Below are 16,603 nucleotides of genomic sequence, written 5' to 3' on the forward strand. Positions count from 1 at the left end.
ACACCCTCGCTCCCTGAAGCTGGTCGAACAAATCATCAATACGAGGCAGGGGATACTTGTTCTTAATTGTGACCTTGTTCAACTACCTGTAATCAATGCACATCCTCATGGTGCCATCCTTCTTCTTCACGAACAGAACAGGAGCACCCCATGGCGAAACACTAGGCTGAATAAACCCCTTATCAAGGAGTTCCTGAAGTTTCTCCTTCAACTCCTTCAACTCCGATGGTGCCATACGATATGGTGGAATAGAAATGGGTGAGTGCCCGGCACCAGATCAATACCAAAATCGATATCCCTGTCCGGTGGCATGCCCGACAGGTCTGCAGGAAACACATCTGGATAATCCCTTACAACTAGAACAGAATCAATGTTGGGAGTCTCTGCACTGACATCCCTCACAAATGCTAAGTATGAAAGACAACCTTTCCCAACCATACGCTGGGCCTTCAAGAATGAGATTACCCTGCCGGGAACATAATCAGACAAACCTCGCCACTCAATCCGTGGCACACCCGACATAGCTAACGTCACTGTCTTGGCATGACAGTCCAAAATATCCTGGCACGGAGATAACCAATCCATGACCAATATCACATTGAAGTCTACCATACATAACAACAGAAGATCCACTTGGGTCTCCAGACCCACAATAGCCATAACACACGACCGGTACACACGGTCTACCACAACAGTATCGCCCACCAGAGTAGAGACATGAACAGAAGAAACGAGAGACTCGCAGGGCGTATCAAAATAATGGGAAAAATAAGATGACACATAAGAGAATGTAGAGCCAGGATCAAATAACACAGTGGCATCCCTACGACTGACTGAGATAATACATGTAATCACCGCATCTGAAGCAACAACATCAGGTCTAGCTGGAAGTGCATAGAAATGGGCCTGACCACCACCGGATCGACCTCCCCCTCTTGGGCGACCCCTAGATAACTGTCCTCCACCCCTAGCTGGCTGGGTGGATGGTGAAGTAACTGGTGCCGAAGTCGAGGTCTGACCCCTCTGCTGCGATGAACCCCCAAGGCGAGGACACTGCCTCCACATATGTCCCAACTCTCCACACTCATAGCAACTCCCTGGTACCGGAGACGGGGACTGAAGAGGACCCCTAGCACCAAAATGACTGGCAGACGCACCTAGCATAGAAGAATCCTGAATTGATGGAGCACGGGATGAACCCTGGGCTAGAAGGGCACCGAGTGAGGAATGACCCTGTTGAGAACCCTGAGAACCATGGCCCGATGATGCCCCACGATAACCTAGGCGAGTTGACTGAGCATGCCTGAATGGGTGGCCTCTGCCGTGCTGAAACTGACCCCTCGAAGGAGCACCCCCAAAATTACCAGATCTCGAGGCCTCTTGGCCTCCCTCTCCTCGCGCTCCTAGCGATGAACTGACTCAATCTCACGAGCGATATCAACAACCTCCTCAAATGTAGCACCTGACACCCTCTCCCTAATCATGAGAATCCGAGCTGATATATGAAGCCATCAACAAACCTCCTGATCCTCTCTCTCTCTCCGTAGCAACCAACCAAATAGCATGACGAGCTAACTCTGAGAACCTCATCTCGTATTGTGTCACAGTCATTTCTCCCTGCCGCAACTGCTCGAACTGCCTACGCAGCTCCTCCCTGCGGGACTGTGGCACGTACTTCTCCAAAAAGAGAGCGGAGAATTGCTGCTAAGTAAGAGGTGCTGCACCAGCAAGCCTACGCCTCTCATATGCCTCCTACCAAGTGAAGGCAGCTCCCGTAAACTGAAAAGTCGTGAATGTCACCCCGCTGGTCTCTAGAATACCTGTGGTGCGAAGAATCCTCTGACATCTATCCAAGAAACCATGGGCATCCTCGCCCTCTGCACCACTGAAAGTAGGAGGCTGGAGTCTGCCAACCTCTCCAATCTGCGCTGCTCGTCCTCTGGCATAACTGGAGCTACATAACCCTGAGCAGCTGCCCCCAGCTGAGCTAGTGGTGCCTCCGGTGTCTGCAATCCCTGAACAACCTGATCGGATGTGCGGGCGGCAGGAGTCTGAGTACCTCCCCCGGCCTGAGAAGTTGTTGCGGCAGTGGAAACTGCGACCGCCTGAGCAAGACTCGTACACACGGTTAAGATCTGGGCCAAGGTCTCCTGAAGACCTAGAATCACAATGGGCACAACTGGTGCCTGAGCTGGTATTGCTGGAGTGTCCACAACTAGGACCTGATCTTGAACTGGGGCGGCTGGTGGATCTGCAAGTGCTGCCCTAGCTGCTGTGCGGGTTACACATCTGCCCCTACCACGACCTCGACCGCGTCATCGGCCTCTAGTGGCCCCAGCTGGTGGTATTAGTGGTCGTCCATCCTGACCGGTCGCTCGTGTCCTCACCATCTGTGAGAGAATAGAATAACAGAAGTTTAGTACTCGGATAAACAAATTCGCACGACAAGAATTTCGAGAATATAAAGTTTTCCTAAAGGTTCTGCTGCCTCCCGAGGATAAATACAGACGTCTCCGTACCGATCCACGAGATTCTACTAAACCTGCTTATGACTCGGGAGACCTATGTAACCTAGGCTCTGATACCACCTTGTCACGACCCCAAAACCTACACCGATCGTGATGGCGCCTCTCGTGAAACAAGGCCAGCCGACACAAACCCCCAAACAAATTGACAGTTATAATAGTAATTAATTAAGTCGTTAATATGTGATAAATCCCAAAATAGAGCGAAATAAAACAAATGTGGAAACAAAAACAGCCCGACATCGGGGTGTCACCAGTCATGAGCATCTAGAATCCATCTAAGAGTATGAAAAGACAATATAGTCTAATACAAAACTAGGACAAACGAAATAAATGTAGGAAGGAGAAGCACTGGGCTGCGAACGCCGAGCAACTATCTAGTCAACTCCAAACAAGCCTGCTAGAAGCAAATCAGCCCTCGCTAGCGTGACCCGAGACTCCTGAATCTGCACACAGGGGTGCAGGGAGTAATGTGAGTACTCCAACTCAGTAAGTAATAAAAGTAAAGGCAGCTGAGTGGTAGGAAAACACGTAAATACACAGCAAAATGCTACAACAAGGCAGTATAAAACTAGCACAATACAAAAACAGTAAAAGCTCATGAAAACTTCTTAGTTCAGTAAAACCTCTTTAAAACATCTTTCAGCAGTTTAAATGAGTGAATGAAAACAAGTATAAAACATAGAAACACAAAACAGCCCCTCGAGCAAAATACCAACAGAACCAGCCCCTCAGGCTATCTCACAATCACTCGTATCAGCCCCTCGGGCAATAACATGGAACAACATCAGCCCCTCGGGCTATATCACATCACAAACTGGGTACCCGCGCTCACTGGGGGTGTACAAACTCCGGGAGGGGCCCCTTACGGCCCAAGCGCAATAACAAGCCATCTCGTTGCATAATCAACAGGCTCTCGGGCTCATATCAATCACAAGCCACCTCATGGCATAATAAATCTAGCCCTCGGCCTCTCATATATCACAATCAGTACCACATACTGCGGCGTGCAGCCCAATCCCATAGTATCCTCACAACACAAGCCTCGACCTTACTCAGTCAGAATCTCACAAGCCACATGGGCAACAGTAAAATATGATGCTCAGCCCAAAATATCATTTAAAATATAAAAAAATGACTAAAGATGGATGAGTTGTGCAAACTAGTAGGGTATAGCATGACTGAATACAAATACTAAGTCAAGACAATGAGGAATAGTAGTAAAAATCCTGGCACGAGGCCCAAATATGGCATTCAGCCCAAAACATGATGACAGCAAACAGTTTTCAATCAAATACGCAGATAAACAGTCATGCGGGACGGACTAAGTGACAATTCCCAACGGTGCACGACCCCACGCTCGTCATCAAGCATTTACGTCACCTCAAAATAGCACAACGATGTGAAATCCGGGGTTTCATTCCCTCAACACAACATTTACAATCATTACTCACCTCTATCCGATCCAAACTCTAGCCCGCGATGCCTTTGCTTCTCGTTTCGGCCTCAACTCGTGTCGAATCTGACCAAAATCAGAATCATGGCATCAAAATATGCTAAGGGAACGAAGCCCATGCAAAAATAATTAAATTACGACACAAATCCCGCAATTAACCAAACCCGAGCCCCCGAGCCCACGTCTCGGAATTCGATAAAAATTACATCAACAAACTCCTTATCTTCCCACGAGTTCATACATATCAAATTTACAAAAATCCAACCACAAATGACTCCTCAAATCCCAAATTCTAGGTCTCCAATCTCAAGCCCTAGTCTCTTCAATAATTTCCCACAAATTCCATGAATTTCAAGCCTAAATCAATGAAATAACACCATAGGAACGGGTATTATGATCAAAATTCTTACCTCAACGAAGCTCCCTCTGATTCTCTCTTCAAAATCCCCTAAAAGCTCCAAAAATCGATTTAAAATGGTGATGAAAGTCTGAAAATCGCGAAGGAGGGTTTATATACTTTCTGGCCCAGGGTGTCCGCACCTGCAGCCCAAACTCCGCTTCTGCACTACCGCTTCTGCGGTGAGGAGCACCTCATCTGCGGTTGTCACTTAACCCCTTAATTCTGCACCTATTATCGAACAGCCGCACCTGCGATATCGCAGGTGAGCTCAAACAGCCGCTTCTGTGGTCCCAGCTCCCATGGACCTTTACCGCATCAGGTGCCATTTCCAAATTCCTATCTTTCCGTCAACCATCCGGAATCACCCCGAGGCCCCCGGGACCTCAACCAAAAGCACAAAAAGGTCATATACCACTATTAAAACTTATTCCAATCTTCAAAATACCTCAAACAACATCGAATCAACCAAAACACATCAGATTCAAGCCTAAGGTTCCAAAGATCTTCCGAATTACGCTTTTGATCAAAAAGTCTATCAAAACACGTCCGAATGACCTGAAACTTTGCACACACATCCCAAATGACACAACAGACCTACTACAACTTCCGGAATTCCATTCTGACCTCTACATCAAAATCTCACCTATCAACCGGAAAGCGCCAAGAATCCATCTTCGCCAATTCAAGCCCAAAGCTACTCTGGACCTCCAAAACTCATTCTAATCACACTCCTAAGTCCCAAATCTTCCCCCGAAGCTATCCGAACCATCAGAATTCATAATCCGAGCCCTTTTTCACATAAGTCAACATCTGGTTGACTTTTCCAACTTAAGTTTACCCCAAAGAGACTAAGTGTCTCAAACCTTACCAAAACCATTCCGGATTCGAACCGACTAACCCGATACCACATAATACGGATAAACAAAGCATAATAAAGCATAAATGGGGAAAAAGGAGCGTTAACACATGAAATGACCGGCCGGGTCATTACAAACCAGAAAATAGGAATTTCGGCCAAAGCTTACTTTAGAAGCACTCGGGTTTCTGATAATCAAATAAAATAATATCTTTGTAATGAAAAAGGAAAATTTAGAACGAGAAATAGTAGAGCAATCGGTATAAAACAAAGTAAATAAGTATATTCCAATAATAATCAGAACGTGCCCATACAAATATCATTTCTCCCTCTTATATAGCTACTTCTAAGTACAACGTCTCTTCTTTCTCATAATTGAGTCTAATGAGCAATTAATGATATAAATGAAATGTTATATTTGGCATCGTAATTGTTTCATGAAGATTCTTTAATGTTTCTAATCATTCATACTCATTAATTGAAGGTTAACGAATTTGTAATTTTTGCCGTCTTGATTCATTCCATTGATATCTCTTCATATTATAAAGAGACCTGATCAACCGTTTATTCTTGTCTCTTAGACACCTTGCTCGTACCTATTTAGACTTGCGTCTCTTCAAGTATTCTTCTCCAGCTGCCACTTTTCTACTGTTCCACATGTCTTGCGACGTCAGCCACATAATTAATTACAAGTGTAATATTGATTTTCTCCAATATAGATAGTCCCCCCACTTGCCAATTATTCAGCAATTGAATATTTGGGAAATGGGTCTCATTAAAGCGGGAATTTTTGCCGTTGTTTCCCTCATGTCATTATACCTTCTTCTGAACCGACGCATCATATGTCACTTCCATTTAATGCATGTGACACGTGGTGTCCTATGATTGGTTCTGCAACTCCTCAGCGCCTTTTAGGGCTTTTTTATGGCTGCATCAATCACGAAGTGACTGTATTCGTAATGACGTTTCCATCATTATCTTTTTGTTAGACGGTTGCTTCCGAGTATAAATATATCCTTTGTCTTTTCTTTTACAAAATATTTTCCACATCTTGCCATCCAATACTTCCTACTTTTTCATACAACTATGTCTTCTCCAAACCCTGATCCCCGAAGGTCCTTATTGTAGATGAACTTCCCCTTGCTCCTACCAGAAGTAGGAGAGGTGGTAGACTGCGTAGTTTAGGGTCAGTTTCCATACGAGGTTCTTCTTCTCAACCTAGTTCTACTCCACCATCATCTTCTAGAAATAGGGCTTCTTTTTCACATAGGTCTTCTGCTAGAAATATGGATTCCAACGAGCCAATTCTTGAACCTACAGTTGACGAGATTATCCATGCCGAACTTTCTTTTTATTCTGATAGAGAGTCGATTAGAAATCAAGTTTCCTCTATGTCTTCTCATGATCATGCTGACCTTTATCCTTTACAGATTACTGAGGGTTTGATTTCTGTTGTTCGTAGAGATTGTCATTGGAAATTTGATTTTCCAATTCTGGTCCCCAATGAAAACTAAAGGATCACTTCTTTTAAACTTGGCTTTTCTTTTGTGTATACATATCCCTTAATAATAGATTTTAGACCTCCTATTGACCCATTCATTATTGAATTTTGCCGCTTCTTTAATGTGTGCTTAGGACAGATTGACCCTATTGTATGGAGGGCTGTAGCATGTCATAGGTATTTGGCTAACCTGGCTCAATTACCTTTCACCTTTTATCATCTAATCCATCTCTACTCTCCTAAATTATTCCGTCATGGGATTTTTACTCTCGTGGCGAGGAGTAAAAGAGTTTATTCAGCCCTGAGGACGATAAAGATCGTGGTTGGTACGCCCGAGTTGTTGTTGCTCCTACGAGTGGGTTAGTAGGTGTAGAGAATATGCCCTTCCATGAGAAGTGGAACTTTGCACGTAAGTTTTCTTTACAACTTTTTTTTTTCTTCTTTTTTGTAGGGCCTGTACCTCCCGTAACTGTTTTACTTTTCCTTTTCAGCGACAATGCGAACTGTTGAGCAGATTCCCGATTTTCGCGGTTGGGTAGAAAAATTGTTAACAATTGCTCCTATAGAAGTAAGGTCTTGGAAATATCTTTCAAATAGATTTGGTTGGAAGGTTAAGACTCATGGTAACTTTCTTTTCCATTTTCTCCTTTTCCTTCGTTCATTCTTACATTAGAACTTATTAACCCTTTTTTTTATCAGGGTTTCCCATTCGAGGTGTGAGTGCTGAGTCAATCACTGCTTCAAGGCTTTCTCTAGCAAGAGCTCAGGATATAATCTGGAGTTCTTCATCGAAAAGAATAGCCGATAGACCATAGGATTTTGAAGATAAATAAGAGCGGCATGGAAGCTCATTAGTTCGTAAGCCATGGGCCAGAAGACGTGTCATTTCAGATGACGAAGCTACTCCTCCCCCTCGTCCTGTTTCTGTGATCGAGCCTGAGGAAGCCACTTTAGTGAGTTCTGATGAAGAGATACCTACAACACCCCGTGATCCTGCTGAACACCTCTTTTCTCGTGGGTTTGATGATGAGAATTTTGGCTTGATTTCTGAGGAAGCGCCTCTTGCCTCTTTTTCAGTGTCTGTTCCAATGGAACCCCATTTGCCTGCTCCTTCCGTTGCTGTTACTGCTTTTGACTTCTTTGTTTGCTCCTACTACTTCTACTGCTCGTGCAGAAATTGGTTCTTCAAGTGGAAGCATATCAATGAAGCATATTACCATCGAGATTCATGCTGATCGTAATCTTTTGAATAAGTCAGGCCAGGCCGACGTGTGGCTGAAACCCTTAATAGGCCCGGTTGAGAAGTCAAAACTGGAAAGTCATATTTCTTTAACTTGGATGAATGACATTGTGTAGTCATCTTTGAAGGTACAAACTCCTCCTTTTTATCTTATGTGATTATCCTTTCGTTAGGATCTCAACCTTTTTTTTGTTTATGTAGATCAATCTCGTCGGTACGGAGATGATGAAAAGGATTGTTCATACGGAGCAGTTGATGCATGACTATCACACTGAGGCAGGTAATTGGAAAGAGTAGTATGAAAGTCTTCAACTCGAGATAGAGGTTTCAGAGGAGAACAAATGTACCTTGGAGCAGCAGATAAAAGTTATGGCAGCAGAACTAGCAGTTGAGAAAGCCTCTTCCAGTCAAGCGGGCAAGGATAAGAACCTTCTTGAGTCGTCTTTTGCTGAACAACTTTCTAAGGCCACAGAAGAGATCAGAGGTCTGAAGGCCCTATTGAATGAGAAAGAAGTTTACGTTGGTGAGCTTGTTCAAACACTCACCCAGGCTCAAGAAAATCTCCGGGTGTCTTCCGATAGGGTTTAATTTTTGGAGAGTTCGCTTGCCCCCTTACAGGCTTCTTATGATGCTGCCTTAACTGAGAAGGAAGAGCTTAAGAATGAAATTGATCATTGGGAGAAAGATTACGAAGCTCTTGAAGACAAGGCTGTTGTTGAAGTAAGTTGGGCCTTTTTGAAGGCGTGCCATGATACTCTTATGGAGGTAAGCCAGGAAGGTTTTAACTTAGCTGCTGAGATAGCAAAAATTGAGGAAACAATTGAGAAAACCCAGCAAAGCCAGAGTTTTTCTTCACCCGTGGCTGATACTCCTGAAGATGATGAAGCTGATCCTGGTGTAGCAATTGTTCAAACCCCTTCTGCTCAAGTTGAACCTCCTGTTACTGGTGATACTATCTTGAATACTGGTTCAGAACCTGCTCCATAGTGAAAGTTTGATTGAAAAGTTTGCTTTTTTTTTGTTGATGGAATACTTGGTGGTTTACCCCTGGTCTTATTTTAGGGTGATGTTTTGAAAGGTTTTGCCGCTAGTCCGTTTCGGGGCTTTTTGTAAGGCCAATCAGGTTAAAACTAAGTTCATACTTAGTTTTAACCATGGTATTATGACATTAGAAAGTTTATCTTTTCTAACTTTTATGATACCTATATTTCGAGTTTCTATTTTTACTATCTTAGTGGTTTGCCCTTGCCTTTTTCTTTATAAGTTTGGAGCTTTGTTTTCCACTTCAATTTTAATATGTGGGTTCTGTTTTACTCTTTTAAATTTTGCATTTAAAAATGCTTTGTTAATTTCGTGGCTTTTTGAATCAAGCACGATTTATAAAAGTGGGCCCTTTTATATACAACACTTAATGAAGAAGACGTCCCAACTTCATAATGGTGTAAACATAAGAAAGAAGGAATAGGAACACACGTGTTTCTTTGAACGACTTTCGAGAAAAGTTTTATATCATTCGAACTTACAAACTGAATAATGCTCTACATGTATTTAAGTCTCATCTATAACTCTTTCGTAACTTTTTTCTTTACAACATATTTGTAAAATTTCAAGGGTATATTTTGACAACCCATGACTAATATTGCCTTTAACCTAAACATTCGTAAGATTTTGGAATTTTCATCCACGAGAGTATTCTTCATAGGTTTCTGAATCAGGCTTGTGTTTTTGGCTCGTGGCTTTGCTCTGAACGTTTGATTTGTTGGGTAGACTTTAGGCTTTGGATTGAATTCTAATTATTCCAGTCTTCCTTGCCTTCCTTACGCGTATATTATATTGTCCCCCAAGTGTTTGAGCTTTGAAGCATGAAATCTCTAGCACTTGATTATTCTTTCCACGCGGTCCTTTTCCTAAAAAGGAAAAACATATGAGACTCGGAGGTATAACTTAGATGAAGACTGCTTAACCCTTTATATTTCCATCAGAAAAGTTGTAACCCTAGACTGGGAATTATGTTTCTTCTGCGTGTCTTTCAGGTATAATATCCTCATTTGGCGTGGGCTAGCTTTTTGCCTATCATCTAAAATTGTTAGTATAACTTTAACACTTCAAAAACAAAAATTGTAATTGAAGGTACCTGACCGTGGGTATTTCCTTTTCTTCCGTTCTCTTAGAAATAATACTTTTTCAGATGAAAAGCATTCCAACTTGAGGGTAGAACCTTGCCATCCATGGTTTCAAGTTCATATGCACCTTTTCCTGCGATACCTCGAACCTTGTAAGGTCCTTCCCAGTTTGGACTCAGCTTTCCAGCATTGGCTAATCTTGTGGATTGGAAAACTTTCTTGAGTACGTAGTCCCTAACCTTGAAGTATCTAAGACGAGCTTTCCGATTGTAATATCGCTCTATAACTTGGTTTTGCGCAGCCATCCTTATCAAATCTTTTTCTCTCCTTTCTTCAAGCAAATTAAGATTTATCCGCATATCCTCTTCATTTGAATCTTCAGCTGCTTGAACATATCTCGTACTTGGCTCCGCTATATCAACTGGAATTAAAGCCTCAGCTCCGTATACAAGTGAGATTGGTGTTTCTCCCATACTTGTTTTTGCTGTTGTTCGGTATGCCCACAAGACTCCAGGTAACACCTCTGGCCACTTGCCTTTTGACTCCTCTAGTCTTTTCTTCAAGTTATTAATAATAACTTTATTTGTTGACTCAGCTTATCCATTGGCCACTGGATGATGAGGTGTCGAAGTAATCCTTTTAATTTGCCAACTTTGAAAGAATTCTCTGATTTGTGCACCTATGAACCGCGAGCCATTATCGCACACGATCTCTTTTGGAACTCCAAACCAGCATATGATGTTTCGCCAAATGAAGTCTCTGACCTCTTTTTCACGTACCTGTTTGAAGGCACCTGCTTCTACCCACTTAGTAAAATAATCAGTGAGTACTAATAAAAATCGTACCTTGCCTTTGGCTTGTGGTAGTGGACCCACGATATCCTTCCCCCATTTCATAAAAGTCCATGGTGCAACAACCGAATGTAATAATTCTACTGGTCGATGCATATTGTTACCATACCTTTGGCACTTGTCACATTTAGCCACAAAATTTTGTGTTTCTTCTTCCATTTTTGGCCAGTAATACCCTACTCTAATTAAAGTTTTTACCAAAGATCTTCCTCCGGCGTGATTTCCTCAATGTCCCTCGTGTATTTCCCTCATCACATATTCCATTTGAGAAGGTCCGAGACACCTTTCTAGAGGGCCAACGAACATTTTTCGATATAGATTGCCTCGATCTAAGCAATAACGAGCAACCATTCGACGAAGTGCCTGAGCCTTTTTCTTATCTTCAGGTAGTGTTCCGTACTGCAAAAAGTTGACAATTTCGTTTCTCCAATCCCAAGTTAAATTATTGAAATTTACCTCGTTTTTATCTTAGTCGAGTACTGAACGAAACAAATGTATTACAGAAGCATTCTCTTCATTTGTTACTTCTGCCGTGGATGCAAGATTAGCTAACACGTCTGCCTCGACGTTCTCTTCTCTTGGTATTTGCACAATTTTCCTAGTTTGGAATTGTCTAATTATGTCTCGTGCCTTTTCCAGATATTTTTGCATCCTCACCTTTCTAGCTACATAAGTCCCCTGCATTTGGTTAACTACAAGTTGCGAATCGCTTTTGATTATAACCTGCTCTATTCCAAGCTCTCGTGCCAATTCTAGACCTGCAATCACAGCTTTATATTCCGCTTCATTATTAGTAATAGGATGGGATTTTATGGCTTGTCGTATAGTCTCTCCCGCGGGTAGAATAAGGATAATGCCCAAACCTGCTCCTTTTACATTTGAAGAGCCATCGGTAAATAGGGTCGAGGTACCTGGATTAGACCCGTTAAATACCTGTAGTTCTTTTTTTGCTGCTGCTACTATCCCTGGACTTTTGCCACCAAATCTGCTAAAACCTGTGACTTTATTGCAGTTCTAGGTTGATATGTGATGTCATATTCACTCAGTTATATAGCCCATTTGGCTAACCTACCTGACAAATCTTGTTTATGTAAGATATTACGTAAGGGGTAGACAGTTACCACAGAGATAGGATACCATTGAAAATAAGGCCTTAATTTTCCAGATGTCATCATTAATGCTAATGCAAGTTTTTCTAAATGAGGATATCGAGTTTCATCATCCAATAAAGACTTGCTAACATAGTAAATTGGAGATTGTTTACCTTGGTCCTCTCGAACTAATACAGCACTTACTGCCACTTCGAAAATAGCGAGATAGATGAGTAGTTTTTCCCCGTCCTTTGGTTTGGCTAGCAATAGTGGGTTTGACAGGTATGCTTTTAAATTTTTGAGTGCTTGTTGACATTCTTCAGACCATTCAAATTGACTTTGCTTTTTCAAGCCTGAAAAGAACTTAAAGCATCTTTTCGATAATTTGAAAATAAACCTTCCCAACGCTGCTATTCTACCTGTCAACCTCTGCACTTCTTTTTTACTCGTAAGTATATTTGGTATTTCTTCAATAGCCTTAATCTGCGCGGGATTTACCTCAATGCCACGGTTAGAGACAAGGAATCCCAAGAACTTACCTGACGACACGCCAAATGCACATTTCTCAGGATTTAACTTCATGTTGAATTTGCGGAAGATCTGAAACGTATCTGACCGGTGTTGAATATGATCCCCTGCTTGTTGTGATTTGACTAGCATATCATCTATATAAACCTCCATGGTTTTTCCTAAACGTTCTTGAAACATCTTGGTCACTAGCCTCTGAAACGTGGCCCCAGCATTCTTTAGACCGAATGGCACAATTTTATAATAGTAAGTCCCCCTGTCTGTAATAAAGAAAGTTTGTTCCTCATCTGGAGGATCCATATTTTTCTGGTTATATCCTGAATAGGCATCTAAAAACTTAATAGCTCATGTCCTGCAGTAGCATGAATTAATTGATCTATGTGTGGTAATGGAAAAGAATCTTTAGGACAAGCTTTATTTAAGTCAGTATAGTCCACACAAACTCGCCACTTACCATTCTTTTTGGGCACTACTATAGTATTATCTAACCAATCAGGATACTTTACCTCGCGGATAGATCCGATTTTTAAGAGTTTTTGTACTTTACCTGAATCGCCTGATTCTTGAAGGACCCTTGCTTCCTTTTCTTTTGTTTGACAGGTGGATATGTTGGATCTTCATTCAGCTTATGGGTCATTACCTCCGGTGGTATACCTGTCATATCTGAATGCGACCAAGCAAAGCAATCTGCATTAGCTTTTAAAAATTCAATTAACTTACTTTTCATCTCCGGGCTGAGGTTGGCTCCAATGTAGAATTTTCTGTCCGGCCAATGTATGAACAGTACCACAGCTTCCAGTTCCTCGATTGTTGTTTTGATGTTTTCATTCTCTTCTGGTTCATGAATAGTATCGGGCCTTGAGTCTACATCTGTTTGTCCGTCTACAGTTGAGGCTTGCATTGCTAAATCCTCAACAGAATTTTGTAATTGCTATTTTTCATCGCTTTTCGCACTCGAGTCTGCCACTGAGTTAATGCTTCGAGAAGCCTGTTGATTGCCACAGATTTTTTGTATTCCCCATTGTGAGGGAAACTTGATAACTTGGTGCAGGGTAGACGGAACAACATCCATTTCGTGAATCCACAGTCTGCTGAGAATCATATCGTACGCCATATCCAATTCTATCACTTGACATTTGGTATCTATGACTACTCCTTCTGCGAATGTGGTGAGTATTATCTCCCCCTTCGTTATAACGCTTGAGTTTTCAAAACCAGACAAGGTCCGTGCTTTGGGTATCAATTTATCATTGGCTTGCATCTCGTTTACCACTCTTAACAGAATGATATTTAAGGAACTACCTGGATCAATAAAAACTAGCTTTACAATAGTATCATGTACAAATAAAGATATTACCAGTGCATCATTGTGTGGGGTCAGCACGCCATCAGCATCATCAAATGTTATACTATCTTCTTCCAAAACTTGACGAAATCACTTCCCGTGGGTGATTGTGATTTTTGACACCTTCTTTACTGCCTTGTATGTTACGCCATTGACCTCCTCCCCTCCACTTATGACATTAACCGTTCGTTTTGGTGACGGAGGTTTCGGCGGTTCTTGCCTATTCCTCATATATGCTTGCTTTCCCTTTTCACTGAACAATTCGGTTAAGTAACCTTGTTTTAATAGATGTTCCACCTCACCTTGTAGCAATCTGTAGTCCGTCGTTTTATGACCGTGATCATTGTTAAACTCGTACCAAAAATTGGGATTTCTCCTATTTCCCGATTTGGATTTGACCTCATTTCTTTTGCCCATCGTACCTTATCTCCCATGCTTCTTAAAACATCCACCAACTTAGACGTGCTAACATTAAAACTATAACTACCAATTTTTGCTTTTGATCCTTTGTCGTCATCCCGTGTGCCTCACGTGTTTCGCTCCTTTCCGTACCTTGACGATGAACCTGATTGTCTGTCCATTGATCTAGGGTCATACCTTGGATTTTCTTGTTTTGAACGTGAATCCCTTCCTGCTGATCCCAAATAAGGTTCGTACCTATTTTTACCGGACCTTTTTTCAGTTTCCACCCGCCTTGAACTTACTCTTTCATCTTTCTGAGACTAAGTGATAGTATCTTCTTCTATCCGCAGCTTTGTGTTGTATCTATTATAAACATCATTCCAAGTTGTTGCAGTTAATTCTCGCAAGCTTTCTTTAAGTCTCCTCGTGGCTTTCGAGCTTTTTTCATTCAGATTACTGGTAAATGCCATAGTCGTCGAATTATCGGAAACACGTGGCAACATCATCCTTTCACGCTGTAATCTGTCTACAAATTCCCTAAGCAGCTCCGTATCCCCTTGTTTAATTTTGAAAATGTCTTACATCCTCTTTTCAACTTTCTGAGCTCCCGAGTGTGCTTTTATAAACGAATCTGCAAGCTCAACAAAGGAATCAATAGAATTTTCAGGTAAAAGAGAGTACCATGTCAATGCTCCCTTCGTGAGTGTTTCTCCGAACTTTTTGACCAATACTGATTCAATTTCTTGCTTAGTCAAGTCATTGCCCTTTACGCCAATTGTAAATGCAGTTACGTGGTCCCGTGGATTAGTTGTTCCATCGTATTTCACGATATCGGGCATCTTGAATTTTTTTGGAATTGGAAAAGGAGCGGCACTTGGCTTCCAAGGTTGTTGAGAGTATTTTTCCATATCTATTCCCTAGATTACAGGCGGTACACCAGGTATCTGCTCTATGTGATCGCTCTGTTCCTTGAGATGCTTCTGCAAAGTTAGTACTAAACTTTGTAAATCAGAGTTAATTGGGTTACCTGATTCTCCATCTCGAGATTCGCTGGGAGTTCCTCCGCTGCCTGATTTAACGAGTCCCAAGCGGGGATTTTCTACGGTTGCATTGTTGTTTGGAGGCGGAGTAGGTGGAATAGTCGGAAACCTGCTAACAATAGCTTGAAGAGCATTGTTGACCTGTTGAGCGATTAACTGCTTCAACGGTTCATCAACAGCTTGATCATTCTCCCGCTGCTCATTCATATTTGATTCAGATCCGTCAGGAGTCCCCTCTCGAGACTGCCGAGGAGAGTAACGTGGTGAGGGTACTGGTGTTCCATCTCCTTGTTGATTTAGTTGATTCAACTGATGTTGCTGAGTTTGTTGGTTTTGTAAATTTTGTTGGTCGTTGTCATTGACTTCGACAAATTTTTTTTTATAGAAGAATGGATTTGGAAAGTGAGGAGATTATCAGATTCCCGGTAACGAAACCAATTTGTTTAACCAGAAAATAGGAATTTCGGTCAAAGCTTACTTTAGAAGTACTCGGGTTTCTGATAATCAAATAAAAGAATATCTTTGTAATGAAAAAGGAAAAATTAGAACGAGAAATAGTAGAGCAATCGGTATAAAGAAAAATAAATAAGTATATTCCAATAATAATCAGAACGTGCCCATACAAATGTCATTTCTCCCTCTTATATAGCTACTTCTAAGTACAACGTCTCTTTTTTCTCATAATTGAGTCATAATGAGCAATTAATGATATTAATGAAATGTTATATTTGGCAATCGTAACTGTTTCAGAAGATTCTGTAACGTTTCTAATCATTCATACTCATTAATTGAAGGTTAACGAATCTGTACTTTTTGCCGTCTTGATTCATTCCATTGATATCTCTTCATATTTTAAAGAGATCCGAGCAACCGTTTATTCTTGTCTCTTAGACGCCTTGCCCGTACCTATTTAGACTCGCGTCTCTTCAAGTATTCTTCTCCAGGTGTCGCTTTTCTACTGTTCCATGTGTCTTGCTACTTCAGCCACATAATTAATTACAAGTGTAATATTGATTTTCTCCAATACACATATAAGTACAGTCGAATAAGCCATATAAAATCAAGTTTTCATGTCATGCCAGACATATAAGACACACGAAAGTGATTGCACACACTATTGACTTTATACTTTCGAGTATTTGAACTACAAGTCCATAACTACATATCTTCCATCTGAAACCAATTCTATTCGAATTTTGTCTCTTCCATTTCGCCAATATTTTAGTTGTTGTATTCGACAAACTT

At 41.6% G+C, this 16,603-nt stretch overlaps 1 protein-coding gene across 1 annotated transcript; it reads right to left on the minus strand.

The window, feature by feature from the left end:
- Positions 1-13,502: 13,502 nt before the first annotated feature.
- On the minus strand, positions 13,503-15,565 carry LOC109217766. Its single transcript, XM_019382035.1, has 2 exons — positions 15,346-15,565; positions 13,503-13,873 (listed from the first exon to the last, which is right to left on the minus strand). Exons 1-2 carry the CDS (start codon positions 15,563-15,565, stop codon positions 13,503-13,505), a joined length of 591 nt encoding a protein of 196 aa, XP_019237580.1.
- Between the last annotated feature and the right edge of the window lie 1,038 nt (positions 15,566-16,603).

Source organism: Nicotiana attenuata, unplaced genomic scaffold, assembly GCF_001879085.1.
Source record: "Nicotiana attenuata strain UT unplaced genomic scaffold, NIATTr2, whole genome shotgun sequence".
In the NCBI taxonomy this organism is placed as follows: domain Eukaryota; kingdom Viridiplantae; phylum Streptophyta; class Magnoliopsida; order Solanales; family Solanaceae; genus Nicotiana; species Nicotiana attenuata.

Excerpts from the sequence above, each read along its gene's own strand:
- LOC109217766 (XM_019382035.1), bottom strand. The coding sequence starts at position 15,565 with ATGAATGAGCAGCGGGAGAATGATCAAGCTGTTGATGAACCGTTGAAG. Across the intron at positions 13,874-15,345 it reads ATCTCGAGATGGAGAATCAG|GTAGTTCCTTAAATATCATT; the intron begins GTAACCCAATTA and ends TTATTGATCCAG.